The sequence below is a fragment of the Ictidomys tridecemlineatus genome, chromosome 2 (assembly GCF_052094955.1).
Source record: "Ictidomys tridecemlineatus isolate mIctTri1 chromosome 2, mIctTri1.hap1, whole genome shotgun sequence".
In the NCBI taxonomy this organism is placed as follows: domain Eukaryota; kingdom Metazoa; phylum Chordata; class Mammalia; order Rodentia; family Sciuridae; genus Ictidomys; species Ictidomys tridecemlineatus.
Window position 1 is genome coordinate 174356179 of NC_135478.1, and position 16796 is coordinate 174372974.

At 36.3% G+C, this 16796-nt stretch overlaps 1 protein-coding gene across 2 annotated transcripts in view; it reads right to left on the reverse strand.

Annotated features, from left to right (window-relative positions):
• Reln (reelin) overlaps nt 1-16796 on the reverse strand; it is a 453190-nt gene that overhangs the window by 97883 nt on the left and 338511 nt on the right. For both annotated transcript variants that reach the window (XM_078040200.1, XM_078040199.1), the window contains exons 23-27: nt 15949-16086; nt 14745-14931; nt 8522-8727; nt 4344-4515; nt 3801-4001 (exon numbers count right to left, since the gene is read on the reverse strand). In XM_078040200.1, the coding sequence (XP_077896326.1) occupies nt 3801-4001; nt 4344-4515; nt 8522-8727; nt 14745-14931; nt 15949-16086 (904 nt within the window). The remainder of the gene's footprint in view (nt 1-3800; nt 4002-4343; nt 4516-8521; nt 8728-14744; nt 14932-15948; nt 16087-16796) is intronic.

The window sequence follows — 16796 nt, forward strand, 5'->3', positions numbered from 1 at the left end:
GTTTTGATAGCTATAACTTTTAGACATTCTCCCTATTTATTTAATTATTGGTGTCTTAGGTGAATGGTCTGTTTAGATCTTATTCACATTTTTGACTGGAGCTTTGATGGGATTTTATTTCAGGAGACTTTAAAAATAAGAATAGTCTAATTACAAGAAAAATTGCAGTAAGGAACCAAAAGAACATGGTTATGACCAAAGACTAAAGGAAGACATAAAGGTAGAAAGGGTCAGAGACACATAATAATGGAGGTTGGAGTTCATGAGACAAATCAGTTATCCTTGTGACTGTAGGGTAGCTTTATCTAGTCTTTAAAAGTCCGTATTTTCCTCATTTCCAAACTCAGAGCTAGAAAAAAAAAATCTCTCAGAAGGATTTATACCTTTGACTGCTAGGAATTTAAATGTGACTCATTTATTTAAGTTTATGTAGTAAAATGTCAAGAATATAATTAACGATTTGCACTCTCAAATGCATGATAAAGATCTTTTAAGAACTGGGGTTGTGGCTTAGGGGTAGAGCGCTTGCCTAGCATGCATGAGGCACTAGGTTCTATTAAAAATAAGAATAAATAAAATAAAGGTATTGTGTCCATCTACAACTAAAAAGAAAAAAAATGTTTTAGAAAAGATCTTCTAGCAGAAATTTGTTTTATTGTACTACTCACTAGTAAGAATAGCCTTTGGCTAGCACCTAGTGATGGCAGCCTCACTGGGCACACGAAATTAGCTTTTTCTCTTGAATTTTTATGACTGCTATTATTTGTAAGGTAGGCTAGTTGTTGGATCTTTTGGTTCATTGACAAGTTTGTGATTAGAAATCAGGTAATGAAGTGATACAGACATACTCTGAGTTGTATTAAATATATAATTTAACTTAGACTTTGCATTCAGGATCCATTTGTATATACATCTAGCAAATATTTACTGGAGAACCTGCTAAATATCATTTATATATGCTTATGTCTCTCCTACTTTAAAAAGCAAAGCAAAAGAAAATGAAAATTCTTAATGATTGTTGGGTCTGCCTGTAACTACACAGTTAAACATATTGAGATAAAGGCCACATTTGCTGCATAAATTCCTGCATAAATTCCTCAACATTTTTCAATCCATTATAAACTGATTTTTGCTGTTACCATTGCAATGAATTACCAAGGAAACCCCATCAAACTAAATCCGATGGAAAAATTTAATCCTTATTTTACAGATTATTTTGTTGCTTCTGACACTGTTGACCATCTTTTTTTTTTAATTGACCACATAGCCTGACTTTCTTTTTTTTTTTAAAGAGAGAGAGAGAGAGAGAGAGAGAGAGAGAGAATTTTTAATATTTATTTTTTTAGTTCTTGACGGACACAACATCTTTGTTTGTATGTGGTGCTGAGGATCGGACCCGGGCTGCACGCATGCCAGGCAAGCGCGCCACTGCTTGAGCCACATCCCCAGCCCCTAGCCTGACTTTCTAATGCTGCTGTTTTCTAGGATTCAGTTCTTGTTTTTCTTACATTCTAATTCCGTGCATGCTTTCAATCTCATTTATAAGCATAACTTCGAGTGCCTTCTGAATGTCCCTGACTCCCAGCTATGATCTATCACCTGGTAGGTCACCAAAACCTGCTGACTATTCCCTTAACATCTCCCAGACTTATGTACTTATCTTTTCAACTCAAGATATGCTTTAACCTGACCTAATATATCACTGCAGCTCTACATTGTTACTTTACTCAAATATGTTTGAAAAGTTGATCACTTTTCTCTGTCTCTTCCACTGCTGGGCAGGGCCTGTTCCTACCAATTCTTAGTTGGATCACTGCAATAGCTGCCCCAGGGTATCTCTGCTGTAGTCCTTGCCTCTGCTAGCAGATTTCCAGCACAGTGATTCTTTAAAATCCCAAGTCAGTGCATGTCATCCTTTAGCTGGACACTTTACTCAGAACAGAGGCCCAAGTCTGACCTGACTTTTTTTTTTAACACTCTATTCACTTCTCTGCTGTAGTCATGATGGCATCCTTGTGGTTTCTAAAACATTTCCAAAAAACACTCCCACCTCAAGACCTGGTACTTTTTGTTTCCTGTGCCTGCAATGATCTTCCCTGTGTAGCTGCATGACTCACTCCTTGAATTTTTATAGGTTATAGGTTAACTAGCATTTTATTAGAGACCAACCTGACAATCCTTTATATAGTGGTTACTGCTCTCCATCACCCACCCCTGTACTCTCTATTTTGTATTTATTCATAGCCTACAATAGTGTCTGAAACATCCAGACTTTATGTTTGCTGAACGAATGTACTTGTTGACTGATTTCCCCTTGTTAGGTAGACACTCATACTGCTGCCAGAATGACCCTTCTAAAATACAGGTCTGATTGTGGCACTCAACAGATTAAAAATCTCTGTTACTCACTGTTCTTGGGATAATATCCGAGTGACTTGCTGTAGAATATAATCAAAATGAGCTCTTTCACCTCTGCTACATATACCTCTTACTCCTCCACTTTCTAAATCTGCCATTCTCATTTGCATTTTCATGTATTTGAGTGTTTTGTTTCTTCTTTCTGGATTTCCCCCCTTCCATTCTTTCGTGGCCTAAATCTCTATTTTTCCAGAAGCTTTAAATTTTTATCCATCCATCCATCCATGCAGGGTACTCTCGCAGAATTTATGGCCTACTTCTACTAAAGCACTCTTACGACTGTACTGTGACTATTTAGTTTTCTGGCTCAAATTTTTCTTGTGTTATGCACTCTTGCCCTTTAAGTACTAAACAATTTTTTTACATTTAGATTTTTTTAAACTTTAGAATATCACCCTGCAGAATTTAATGCCTAACTTACCATGATTTTGTGAGTAATTAAATGGAAAATATGATGAGAAATAGCACAGTATTCTGGAAATATATCTGACATTAATGTTATTTTGTTACCATTTTAAGTGTTACCAACACATGAATATAGATTCATGTACCATTATTGATGCTTTCCCCATTATAGTTTAGCATCAAAATCTAAACAGGGAAGGATAACATTTTACTAATCATATTATTTATGACTAACTTCCCTGTTTACAGGCTTGTGGAAATTATATTTGAAGAGCTGCCTATAAACATCTGATCTCTTTAATAATTCCATTTGTAAATTATTTAGCATCTGCATCCTGCCGTTATGTAGGGACCATGTAGTTGTGCTAGCTCATTAAAACTGCATTACTTTCGACCCCAGAATTCACCAATGGGATTTTATTATAAACACAATGAAATTTTGATTAGGGTTCTGAGACAAGTGCTTGTCAAAGTAAATACTTGCTATACATGTTGATATGTTACCACAGTGCTGAAAAAAAACCAAAACAAAACAGGCTTTTAGGAGAACAATTATAAATGGAGTAAAGGAGGGGAAATTATTTGGAAATCCTATAGTAAATTCATAAAATAACTCATAAGCCCAAACATCACTAATAAACTGAAAAGGGAGGCTTATCCCGCCCCATTAAGAAGCATGGGATTAAATCACCATCAGGTTGATGTCTTCAAGGTCCATGCTATTTTAAATTATGGACAAGTTCCATAAGTACTTAAAAAAATAGAATGATATAGCCACAACTTCTAGGACTTCTTGAAAACTGATAAACTTTTTTCCTTATGAGTAAATCTTTTCAGCTCTGTCATTCTGTGATTGAGGAACCTTTTTCATTCAAGTGAGTGCCTTTGTTAACAGAATAGGAAAAATTTGTGTTCTTTGTTTCACTTATAAATGTGCAAGATGATTTTACTCTTTTACCTGCTTTGTGCATAAATACCTTGAACTGTAGCACATATCCAGGTTTAAGGGTCAAATCTCGAGTTACTGCAAATCGATCTCCATCTGATTTTCCAAACACCATGGCTGAAGGCGTGGTGGCACAAAAGGTTTCATTTTTAACCATTCCTTCATTAGCCAACATCAACCACACACTCATTTGATTCACAGGGTAATCAAACGCTGGCTTCTCATAAAAGTTCTAATAGAAACAATACAAATAAAGCAGGAAAGCAATTTAATAGCTCTGAAAACAAAAAAGGAATTTTCAGTTCATGACATGCTGAGCCATGTACCACTAGTATTTCTAGGAAAAAACAGAAGAAGCTCCAAATTAACTTTCTTTTGACTGCCACTCACATTTTCTCTTGATGATTTAACAACCAGAAATATTTTGCTGCTGTTTACAATCATTTTTTAAACACACTAACCATTCTGCTTGATAACTTGGTTAGATTTTTATAGTCCTTTTCACTTCCAAATAATCTGTGAACTAGTAGCCAAGAGAGGTAACCAAAAAATGAAGTTACAAACACTAAAATACCTGGGGTAAAGTTGGGTTCACAACTGGAATAACCTGCTTCTGCTTCTCTGACAGAATAATGATGTCATCTACTGCCCACTGGTCATAGTCCTCCCCAGAGAACACGGGCTGCCACCAGCGGAACCTGGTGCAAGGGGTCTTAGCAGCAGCTGGAAGCTCCAGATACACAAATCTGCAGAAGAGCAAATCATTTATGGGGAGGAAAGGAAAAGCTGTGTTTTTCTTAGAAGCTGGTGAAATAACAAACTTATCAACAGGAGATTTTAGTTTGATATTTTGAAATTCTAAGTTTGGACAGATCAGATAAGGAGGCTTAATGTTGTGAGAAAGTTTGATCCTGATCATGTTTACTTCATTTGGAATGGTATCTTTTGGAGAGAAGGAAAAATATTTCAGTTGCATTTGATTCACCCACTTCTTTTGACTACCAGAAGGTGGCTCATAACTTTTAAAGAAATATCAAGAAAAAAACAGTTCCTTCATACTTATTACATAAATAATGGTAATTTTAAAAATGTAAGGGTAATTCTTACCAGGGAAAAAAATCTAACTATGGTTGGTCTTTGTGAACATTTTATTTTATTTTTTTTTTGGTACGAGGGATTGAACTCAGGAGCACTCTATCACTGAACCACATCCCCAGCCCTATTTTGTATTTATTTAGAGAGAGGGTTTCACTGAGTTGCTCAGCACCTCACTTTTTGCTGAGGCTGGCTTCGAACTTTCGATCCTCCTGCCTCAGCCTCCGGAACCGCTGGGATTACAGGCATGTGCCACCACGTCTGGGTCTGTTAACATTTTGATGTATATTATCCTACTCTGTAATTTATTTTATAGGCATTTACATTTTGGAACAATATTGTATCATAAGTACTTATGTCAGTGAAATTATTTAAGAACAATTTAATGTCTATGATTTTTCATCACATGGATATGCTAGTGTTTATCTTTCCCTATTACAAATAATTTTGTGGTGGGACTTCTTGTACATAAAGCTTCCTCTACACCTTACTTTATTTATTTATTTATTTATTGGTAAGAGTCCTAGAAGTGAAATTATTGGGTCAAGTAAACTGGTCATGTTTAAAGCTCTTGATTTTCTAAATTCCTGTCTGGAAGGGTTATAATGGTTTATGATAATTTGCAGGATGACACAAGAGAGACTGTTTTGCTGTTCCCATGTGGAGACAGCTCTGGGTGCTACCATTAAAAAAATTGGCATCATGACTGTTAAAAAATGGTATCTTTTCATGCAATGGAAGTTTATTATGATTCACATTTTATTAAACATATATACTTCCTCTTTAGTAACATCCACTCATTTATTTTATTTATTTTTCCCATTATTGTGGGATCTTAGTGCTTTTCTTGACAATTTGTATAAGCTTTTTACAGGGACATTGATCCTTTATCTCATATTTGTTGCAAATACTTTTCCCAATTAGCTTTCCTACTTTTCACATCATATGTGCAATCATATATGTACCTAGGGTAATGATGTCCATTTCATTCCACCATATTTCCTGTCTCCATGCACCCTCGCCATCCCTCCCTCCCCTTTGCCCAATCAAAGTTAATCTATTTTTCCCATGTCCCCTCACCCCTTATGGATCAGCATCTAATTATCAGACAGAACATTCAGTCTTTGGTTTTTTGCAATTGGCTTACTTCGCTTAGCATGATATTCTCCAATTCCATCCATTTACCTGCAAATGCCTAAATTTTATTCTCTTTTAATGCTGAGTAATATTCCATTGTGTATATGTACCACAGTTTCTTTATCCATTCATCTATTGAAGGGCATCTAGGTTGCTTCCACAGTTTAGTTTTTGTGAATTGAGCTGCTAAAAACACTGACGTGGCTGCGGTACTATAGTATGCTGATTTCAAGTCCTTTGGGTACAGATGGAGATGAGATAGCTGGTGGTTCCATTCCAAGTTTTGTAAGGAATCTCCATACTGCTTTCCATATTGGTTGTACCAATTTGCAGTCCCACCAATAATATATGGGTGTGCCTTTTCTTCTACATCCTTGACAACATTTATTGTTGCCTATATTCTTGATAACTGTCATTCTGCCTGGCATGAGATAAAATCTTAGAGTAATTTTGATTTACATTTCTGTAATTACTAGAGATGTTGAACATTTTTTCATATATTTGTTGATCAAATGTGTATCTTTTTCTGAGAAGTGTCTGTTCAGGTCCTTAGCCCATTTATTGATTGGATTGTTTGTTTTCTTGTAGTTCTAGATGGACAGCATGCCTTTATTTTAAGTTTTTATTTATTTATTCTAAGTTAAGTTTTTTGAGTTCTTTATATATTACTTGTTGTCTTCTGTATCTCTGAAGGAGATTTTGAACTTTTGTAGTTTTCTTCACAGAAATTCTCATTATTGTTTGTTAAAGTTATTTCTTATATTTATTTATGTATTTGCCACCATGAATGGGGTCTTTTTACCATATATTTCAACTCAGACTTTCTTAATCAGTTCAGCGTCACAGAAATCTGAGAGAATACGGTGGATTCTTTGGCCTCCCATAAATATTCCCATAAATAAAACATTTTGCTAGCATTTGAGGTGGCTCACAATGCCTGGAGTCCAGGTTATTTACTTGGGTTTAAACTAAGGGATTTGAACAAGCCATTTAATTTTTGTTTATTTACATAGTTGTCTAGTCACTTTATTGAACTAATAATATCCAATTTGACCATTGAATTACTTGGAAAAATAATTTGTCTTATTCTAAACTGTTGTTTAAACCAGTTTGGCACTGTTACCCCCCTCTCCACTCCCCCTAGTTCTACTGGACTGCATCTTGGGGACTTTCAATAGGTTTCCTCTCCTGTCCAGGGTTCATGACTTTCTCACTAGATGTTAAATCTCATTTTGCCCAGGTGTTTCATTTCTGGTTTCAGCCTCTACCCCATGTTCCTTAGATAAAAAACTTATTCATGTTTACTCGTGTCACATATTATGGAGAAGTATATTGCCTTTAAGGGACCCAATATTTTGAAAACACAAACTTGTAAACCTTTTACCTGTAATAAAGGTATATTTGAAGTGGTATGTTTAAAATATATTTGATTTGTAAGATTTTGATCTACGTATTCCTCAATAATTGTTTTTCAAAACCAGACTCAGTTGTAATATGCAAAACAGGAACAATATTAATATAGTAAAGCTTAATAATCATCAGTGGTCAACATGTAAGAATTTTGCCTTGCATTAAAGTGGAAATATAGAGATTAGAAAAAGAAACACTCTAAAAGTGATCTTTGCATGAATTTTAATATTTATATAAAATGTAAAGTATAAACACAGAATTTCAAAATACTACATAATTACAATTTAGTTCTAATTTTAAAATATTGACTGCCTGGCGCACAAAATTATTTTCCTAAATGCTTCAACAGTTGTCTAAATTTTTTTCCCCCTCAGTAACTGTGGTCTGGACCCAGGAGCATTTTACCACTGAGCTACATATCCAGCCCTTTTAATTTTTTATTTTGAGACAGGGTCTCACTAAGTTGCTTAGGGCCTTGCTAAATTGCCGAGGTTGGCCTTGAACCTGCAATTCTTCTGCTTTAGTATCCCCAGTTACAAGGATTACAGATGCAGGCCATTGTGGCCCAGCTGAAATATTAATAACATATGTTCTTCATCTATAGGATAGTCCAATGAAAATTTTTAGAAAATGTGAACTCTACAGACTCATTCATATATTATTTAGGACTAGTCCTGGATGTAGCCATATGAAAACTTTTAACAACAACAACAAACCCGTCTTGCTCTTGAATCTAACAGTTGAGCATATTTTGTGTTACATATAAAACCAAAACCCAAACCAAAAAACTTCCAATGGAAAAGTGAGCTTGGAACATCCCTATAGCACACTGGGTAAACAGAAGTCTATCATCTTGCTTTTCTTTTAGCCACCAATTTTTTTCAAAATATTTAAAAACTCCAACATGAATGCAAATGGGGTTTTGTTCCATCAGAACAGAAATGAAGTGAAAGTGGAATGAAATCTTTATATGTTGGGCTATCATTTGTGTTAAATATTTATGAGTTTGGCTATTTTTTTAACTGTCAACATTTTAGAAATGCCTCAACAAAAAATGTAATCTTTACCATTCCCAGAAACCACTGGAAGACCCAGTAGGTGGGAGGTTACCTTGGCTTGCTGAAATCTGAGAAGTACATCTCTGCCAGCAGGTGCCACTGGATGCCCCCGTTGTTGCTGTACTGGAGGAGGACGCCCTCCTCTCGGCTGTCGGGTTTGTTGCACGCACCACTCTCTCCGCCTATCTGGATGTAGAACTGGACAAAGTCCACCCAAGAGGTATCCAGATCCCAGCTCACCAATTGTCTTTTCCCAGCCTTTCCAAAGAACAATAGAACCACTGTCAATCATTTGAGAGATCTTTGGCATTTGACTGTTCAGTTCCAAATTCACATGAACATCCTAACACTATGTAGAGGAGGTTTTGTCCCCAGGAGGAGCAAGCTGGGCCATTTTGTTGTTCTGTGCTAGCCATAGTAACTGTTCTTGGATATATTTGTTTAATTTCTTCATCACTGATTCCCAGAATAGATTATGAGGCCCTTTGGAATTTCTCATTATACCGAAGGGTATTTGAAAGTTTTTTTTTAAGAAATGAAGCAAAATTAACTTTAATTAAAACACTCCCAGCTTTTGCTTTATAAATCTCCTTTGGGCAGAGTAATGGAGAAGGAAGACAATATACCTTGAAATCAGAGGGCTTTTTGGTTTTTGTTTTTGCAGTGCCAAAGAGAGAACCAGGGCTTGTGCATGCTAGGCAGGCACGCTAACACTGAGGTACATCCCCAGCCCCACGTGAATCTGGGTTTGAATCTCAGTCCAATACTGTTCAGGAGCTGTGTGGCCTTTCTGAGCTCTTATTTTCCTCAAAGGTACATTATGGTAAAAATACCTTACTCATAGGATGTTGTGACCATTGGGTTAAATAACCCATGACACAGAAACTGTCTAGCTCACTGTGTGCCTTCCTGAGGGAACATCCTCTCCAGAAATATGCCTGGATCCTCCTCTCCCATGGGAAACAAAATCAAACAGGCAAGACAGAAATTTCTTGGCAAAAGAGAGTACTGCAGTGTGTCATGCACCTAGTCTGCCTGCCTGCTATCTGCCTGTCTTTCACTTTTCAATACAGAGGTTGGGAAGGGTTCATTTAAATTAGTTATTACAACTACTAAACAATCTTGTTATGTCTGTAAAGGGTTAAAACTTCCCACAAATCCACTTTAATTCACCTTTTCCCATTGGTATGTCTGTCCCCTGAGCATCATGGTATTGTGGTGAGGTGTACAAACGACAAGAAGGTCACTGTTGTTGTGTGTGAATGGTTTCATAAAAAGGGAACTGAAAGAAGGTTTGCTTTTGATACTTTTTTCCTAAGCAGGTATTGATTAATCCATGGACTTCTATGAGTTGATCTCAGAGAACTCATAAGGAATTCAACTAAAAAGTCAGTAAGAAAAAATAGGGTTGGGGAGGAAGAGCAAGGGAGAAAGATTACCTCTAGATAGGGGAAAGGGATGGGAGGGAAAGGAAGGGAGAAGCGGAATAGCATGGATGGTGGAAGGAGACCTTCATCATTATACAAAATACATGTATGAAGATGTGAATTTGTATCAACATACCTTATATATAATCAGAGATATGATAAATTATGGTATAATGGTGTATTAAAAATCGTAATGCAAAAATAAATAAATAAATAAAAAGAATTAATTGGATAGAAAGTGTATTTTTATTTTCTTTATACATCTGTTTAAATGCTTTTTTATTATGTCTTCATTAAGCATAAAAATGTCCTAAATGGAATAAACTGAAACTTATCAAAGTAAAAAAAAAAAAAAAAAGAAAAAGAAAAACTGAGATGGTATACATAGTACAGAAAACACTCCTCATCCTTACAACCTGAACCCTACTCTAATCCACTGAGTTCATTATGGAAATGTTTTAGCTACCAGAAGTTATGGGGTCAATATTTGGGACTAATTAAAGGAGTACTCTGCTATTGTCAGAACTAAAGCCAATTAAGAGACTCCAAGACAAATGAAGGTTCCCACAAAATGAGAATTGAAGTTAATTCTGAGGCTGGAACTCACTCCTTGAAACTTTCATTTTTAAGTATGTATTTGAAGGAATCTTATAAGTAATATGCATTTTGAACTTATTATAGGTACTTAAAATTTTTCTGATTGTTGATTTGAAACCCTCAGTGATCCTAGTATTTTCATGCTCCAGGCTCATTGCAGGAAGAATGATTTTTAGTGGAAAACCTATAGAACCTAGCAGGTTCATTCCAATCTAAGCAAACTAGTGAAAAACTTGGCATGTGGAAATGAGCCAGAAGGATAAACATCTAAGGTGAGGAGAGTTAAAAAAAAAAAAAGCCAGTTATCACAATTAGCTGGTTGGAATGATTGTTCTATTGTGAAATTCACAGAGCAGAGTTGTTTTTCCAGGAGATGATAGTGTTGGTCTACAGAGGTTTCAAAAGATGGTTTTGTGGGATTTTTGTAAATGATGGAAAATATCACACTAATGCTTAGTTTGGCACTGAAAGTGTTTTTTCCTAGAGAATAGCACAAATCATTTTCTTTTGTTCAGTGACCTGAAATAATGCTGAATATTGTTTTAAAGGAAGAGGGGAAAAAAAAAAGAAGAAAGAAAAGGAAATGGCTCATGACAAAGCTTTGGTTGGAATTTAGAAGTGGATATAAAAGATGCTTTGAAGTTCTTCTGTTACACTGTGATCAATGGATTTGTGCATATGTGCAGGCATATGTGCACATGTGTGCTTCTATGTGCATGTGTGTTTGAGTAGTAGGTTAAGCATCTTCTCATTCCGGAAATTACCTTTCAACTTTATCCTCAAATTCTAGATTAAAATGGTTCACTGCTTTAAGGGTTTAGCCAAAAATGAAATAAGTTTTAATAAGGAATGCTTTCACAACTAGAACTTTTACAACAGAACCTCTAAAATACTTCATTTATCTCTATCTTTGGCTTCCCATTGAAATTTCTTTAGCTAATCAAAATGCCCTAAAAACAAAGACTTCGATTTATTGGATAGTAACCATTCCTTCAGCATTTCTTTCTTAACTTCATTCCTTCCTTTCTTCATTCACTCATTCCCTTCTGCAATTTTTGTACCATGTATTATAGAAACAACCATGCAAAAGGCCCACAGATTTGCAGCAGAGACAGTGATGACAACTGAGGACTGCAGACCAAGTCCTGGTTACTTGTTGAGGCCCCTTCGGTCCTATGATCACTTACTAGTTCTCAAATCTATTTAGTATTCAGAGTATTTATTGACACGTGTATGTCTAGTGCCAGGCATGAATTTTGGAGCCTAACACTTTATCTAGAGTTTGACTCTGTTAGTGGGGTTTTATATTCTGCTAGGTAATGTGTGGATACAAAAAAAGGTGATCAGTAGATGTATAAATGGAGAGTGTTCTAAAGATAGAGAGATTACTACAGTTTTCCCTAGCTCTCAGAGTCTTCATGGACACAGCAGGCTTTGAGTGGATGCTGAAAGGTTTATGTGATGCCAAAAAAAAAAAAAAAAAAAAAAAAAGGAAGTGTAATGGGGCACAGGATCCAGAGCAAGGCAGGGAAACTGGAAACCTTGGATGACCAGGAGAGTTTCCTGGCTGAAGCAGAAGACTCATGTTTGAAAAATGAATATAAGTTATGCAGGGAGGGGAGGAGACCATCCTGGACATTGGCAAGAGGAAAGGAAAAGGATGGAAGTATATTTTTAGGTAAGTTAATTGAGGGTGCTTTGTGCATGGCCTAAAGTCCTTCTTTTGGGATCTTGCGTATTCTCCACTTCCAAATGTTTGCTGGGGGACTGCCAAATTGGCATCCCCCTTCTCTACCAAACCAGTGAGCACATGACTATGGCTCTGACCACCATTCCTCTCAGGACAGAGAGATTGTCAATCTAAAACCTTCCTCTGTTTTTTTTTCCCTTGTCACTGCGTGACAATGGAATGGAGATAGAGATGGCTCTGTGGGCATTTGAGTTATTGACAACTATGAGGCCTCCTTGTGTTTTGACTGCATGAAACCAGTTTTTCCCTTTTTTGACTTCAGGTGGTTTCCCCAACTAGATATCTAAACAGATCTGAATCATTTAAGAAAAAAAAAAGCAAGCAATTACTCTGAGATATTCTGACAAAAATTTGCAAGGGAAAGCTGGATTGGGAGGTAAAGAGAAAAATTTCACTTTTAAAATTATGTAGACATTTTCAATAATACCAATTTAAAATTTATTTTCATGAAATATAATTATGATAGCTAGCATTTACTGAGCTTTTTAAATGTGCCCAACATTATTTTTTGTTCTTACTGCATTAACTCACTTATTACTCTCAAAATCCCACTTTACAGACAAGAAAACTATAATACAGAGAGATGTCATAACTTTGAAAGACCAATCAATAAATAAGTTTTGGAGCACAGATACAAACCCAGGTAATCTTACTCCGTAGGCTCTCTTGAATTAAGTGGAAGAAATAATGACATGTAACACAGATCTTTTATGTATTTAAAATTTGTGTATGTGTGTGTGTACACACACATTTACTGGGATATTTGGGTATATGTTGGTGAAAGATTCATAATCTTATTTTTTAAAATTTTATTTCAGTTATTCCTTAGAAGGTCATGCACTTTAAAATAAACAACAACTTTATTTTGTTTATTTAGGTTTTTTTTATACGGTGCTGGGGATTGAACCCACAGCCTCAAACATGCTAGGCAAGCACTTTACCACTTATTTTAAAATTGATGCTTATAGCCTTCTCTTTTCTGTGCAATTTTATAGCATATGCAGATCTATATAATACATGTTGATCATTCATTGACTATTATCTTTAATAATATTCATTAGAGGACCTTCATTGTCAATGAATCCATTCCTGACTTTCTATCATTCCTTGTCTTGTTTATTTTCTGATTCTTTGTTCTGCACCTGCATCAAAACAAAACCTGTACCTATTTTTGCACTTGCATAAATTAATTTATCTTGGATTTCTGCCTAAACATATTCTGCAACATATCAGCCCTATGGTATATTATTCACACCTCTTTACTTAGTACCTGATGTAAAATAGGACATTTCTAATTGTCTCAGAATTGGTGGCTCTAGTCCTTTCTGGAAAGTAGTATTTAAGCACTACACGTTCTAAAGAGAGCTGCCAATAATAACACTTAAGAGATGTCATTCAGTTTGGAGATTAAAACTGTACCCTTTCTAGTCACTTTGAAAATTACATAAGAAGATACACTGGAGCAGACAGGAAAAGAATGTTCAATCTATATTGTAGCAAGGGAGGGGAAGCAGATGATTACCTCTATCTCATCCCTAACCAAGCAATAGGGATTGTGGGTATTCTAAGATAATCAGTCAATTATACCGTGGTCCCTACTTGGAATCTACCAATCTGCATGCCTAATTTGGTAGCACTAGTATGAAAGCTGAAGACTGCAAGATAAACTTTTATGTAGGGTTTCACCAGTATCTATGGAACCAAGCCAAAATAAGACCTGAGATTTCTGCTCACCATGGACAGCTGCTCAGTTCTCTTGGGACAGCCCTCCCTACCCTTATTCCTCCTTTCTCCAATCATATTTCTGAGATTAATGGAATGACAAATTAATAAATAAACATAAAAGTGGTTTTCTATATGTCAGAGATTCTTTTACATAATTGTTAAATTCTAGCTCATTTAATCGACATAAAACCCCTAACGAAGTAGATTCTCTATTGTCCCAATTTCGCAGCAGATGAGAAAGTGAAGCCACAAGGAGATCAAAGTAATGTGCTCAAAATCACAGAGCTAGGAAATGGTAGAATCAGGTTGAATCATATAGACTGGCTCCAGAGTTGCTTCCTTAACCTCTAAGCCCTTCTACTCCTACCCCTGCTCATTTCTCACCTGAAGCCCACACATCCAAACACCTGCCAAAGGCCAGGGTAAGGAAATACCAAGAGCCTTCCCCATTTAAAAAGTCTCAAGAAACAGCCTGTCTGGCATCAGAAGAGAAGAAACAGGATTGAGATCAGATACAAAAGGATAAGAATTGCAAACCAGCCTAATCTGGATCTGTAGTAACCAAAAACAATGAAAAAAAAAAACCCAAAAAACTCTTTTAAGTTTCCCAAAACGTAGTGAAGCGATAGGAGTTCAACAAAACCCTGTCAAAGCAGGGAATGTGGGCAAAAGCAAAACATTGCATATATGTACTTTTGGAGTTCAGCCTGTGCTCTAAGCAAGTCACACATTAAAGTAGCCACTGCCCCCGTGACTCACCCCACTCTTGGTCATACCTTGCTGAAGTACAGAGATGATCCAGAAGAGACAACTCCACATCCTTGTTCTGGTTTTACAATTTCTCCCCCAATTACTTCTTGCCAGTCAGACTCCCAACCATTCTGGTTCTCAAAATCTGACATAATTGTGGAAGGAAGTGCAGCTTCTGGATGGCATTCAGTGCCTTGGTATCCTTGGTCACACCTATGAGAGAGCAGGGCCAAGTAACCAAGTCACCAACTACTTGGCAGCACAACAGCCATCTTGCCAAAAACATGTTAGGTGTCTCACTTTTCCTTGCATCTTATCATTAGCATGAGATTTTTCTTTACAGTGTTAATCTGTATATGTGGTGTGGTACTAAAACAATTTAGTTTTCATACTCCCCCAAATAAATAGAATCCTTCCTGAGAAGACATCATGGTAGAATGGTAGAATTTAGGCATTAAATAGCAATGAGGAAGGACACAGGTATATGGGCTTATATGGAGTCGGGGTAAGATATAGTGGAATTTTCCGGCAGGCTTAAAAAAAGTCACATAGAAATGTTTGTCTGTTCAACCAACATGCAACTATGGCCATGTTTCAGTTTCTCCTTCTGATTTAATTATGTCTCTTTTATAGTCTTTATGGATTCAAGTGTGTTCCTTTCTTATTCTCATTAGTGATAATCACTGTCTCCCTGCGTGTACAACCTTGAGCTTCTGTTGAAGTGGCACAGGAGAGCGAGCTGCAGTTTCACTAGTGCTCTAAGACTTCCAAGGGGAGAAAGGGGAAAAGACAACAAGGCATTTTTAAATAAACTCTGAAATTTAAAACCAGAAGCCCTTGTCTCTAGATTATATGTGGCTTTATACTTATTTTAATGTATCTTTTTTTTGGTACTAGGAATTGAAACCAGGGGTACTCTATCACTGAGCCACACCCTCAGATTTTTAATTTTTTTAAAAATTTAGACAGGGTCTTGCTAAATTGCCTAGGCTGGCCTAGAATTTGGGATCCTCCTGCTTCAGCTTCCCAAGTGACTGAGATTACAGGTGTATATCTCTGTACTCAGTTAATGTAATGGTATCTTTTACATCCAAAGAAAGAAGAGAAAGTAGGCTCATTTTCTTTTGGTTATTTCATCATTTATGAGTCTATCTACTAACAACAGCTGTGGTATACCCATAGACATGATCCTGAGAAGCAGGGATGGATTGCATTTACTGGAGCACTCACCTGCACATGCCATGGTCACATGAGCCGTGCCCACTGCACATGTTGGGGCACTGCTGCCCGATGTAAATGCTGTCCAAAGCCCACTCATCCTGAGCTGTGTAGTAGCTCTGACTCCATCGGAAGCGGGTGGCACTGGACCTGGAAACAAAGTACATAATAAAAATAGTGTTTCAGAATGCCAGAGCACCAGATAAGTCATTTTCTGGAACTTGTATTTATCGGATCATCATTTGTCTTCAGTTTAGTTTTCACTCAACTACTGTGCAATACAACAATTCTATCATGAATGAAAGTTAAAAAGAAACCCCCTATATTAGATATACTTCAATCTTAATTCATTTGAGATGTTTTAAAGAAAAACAAAATATCTTTATTTTTGTGATTGCTCAGAGATTTGGTGCTAGAAAAAGAACAAAAAAAGGATACTTTTTAAAAATAAAAATATCTACTAAATGGAGGCTTTCACAGAAAAAAATGTAAAATTTCCAGTCAGAATTATTCAGTTTCTCAGAACAAATGAATCACTAGTTATTGGCAGATTTTCAGTTAGCTTACAATATAAAACAAAAATTTTGTTTGGGATATTATATAGTTCAGGGGGAAGAGGACATATTGTATATATACCATACTACTTCACAAATAAGAACACCTGCATGTTAAATTCTGCTTCCTCTGAAACACTGACTTGCTTAAATTTCAGGGACCAGCTGATCTTTACTGGAGATGAAAACTGAAGGGGAACATTGCACAGAGAGCAACACTTGGGACCTTAATTCATTGAAAACAGATATAAAGCTTAAAGAAGAGAATATTTTGAGAGCACTGTCAAAAGGCCTCCAATCACTCAC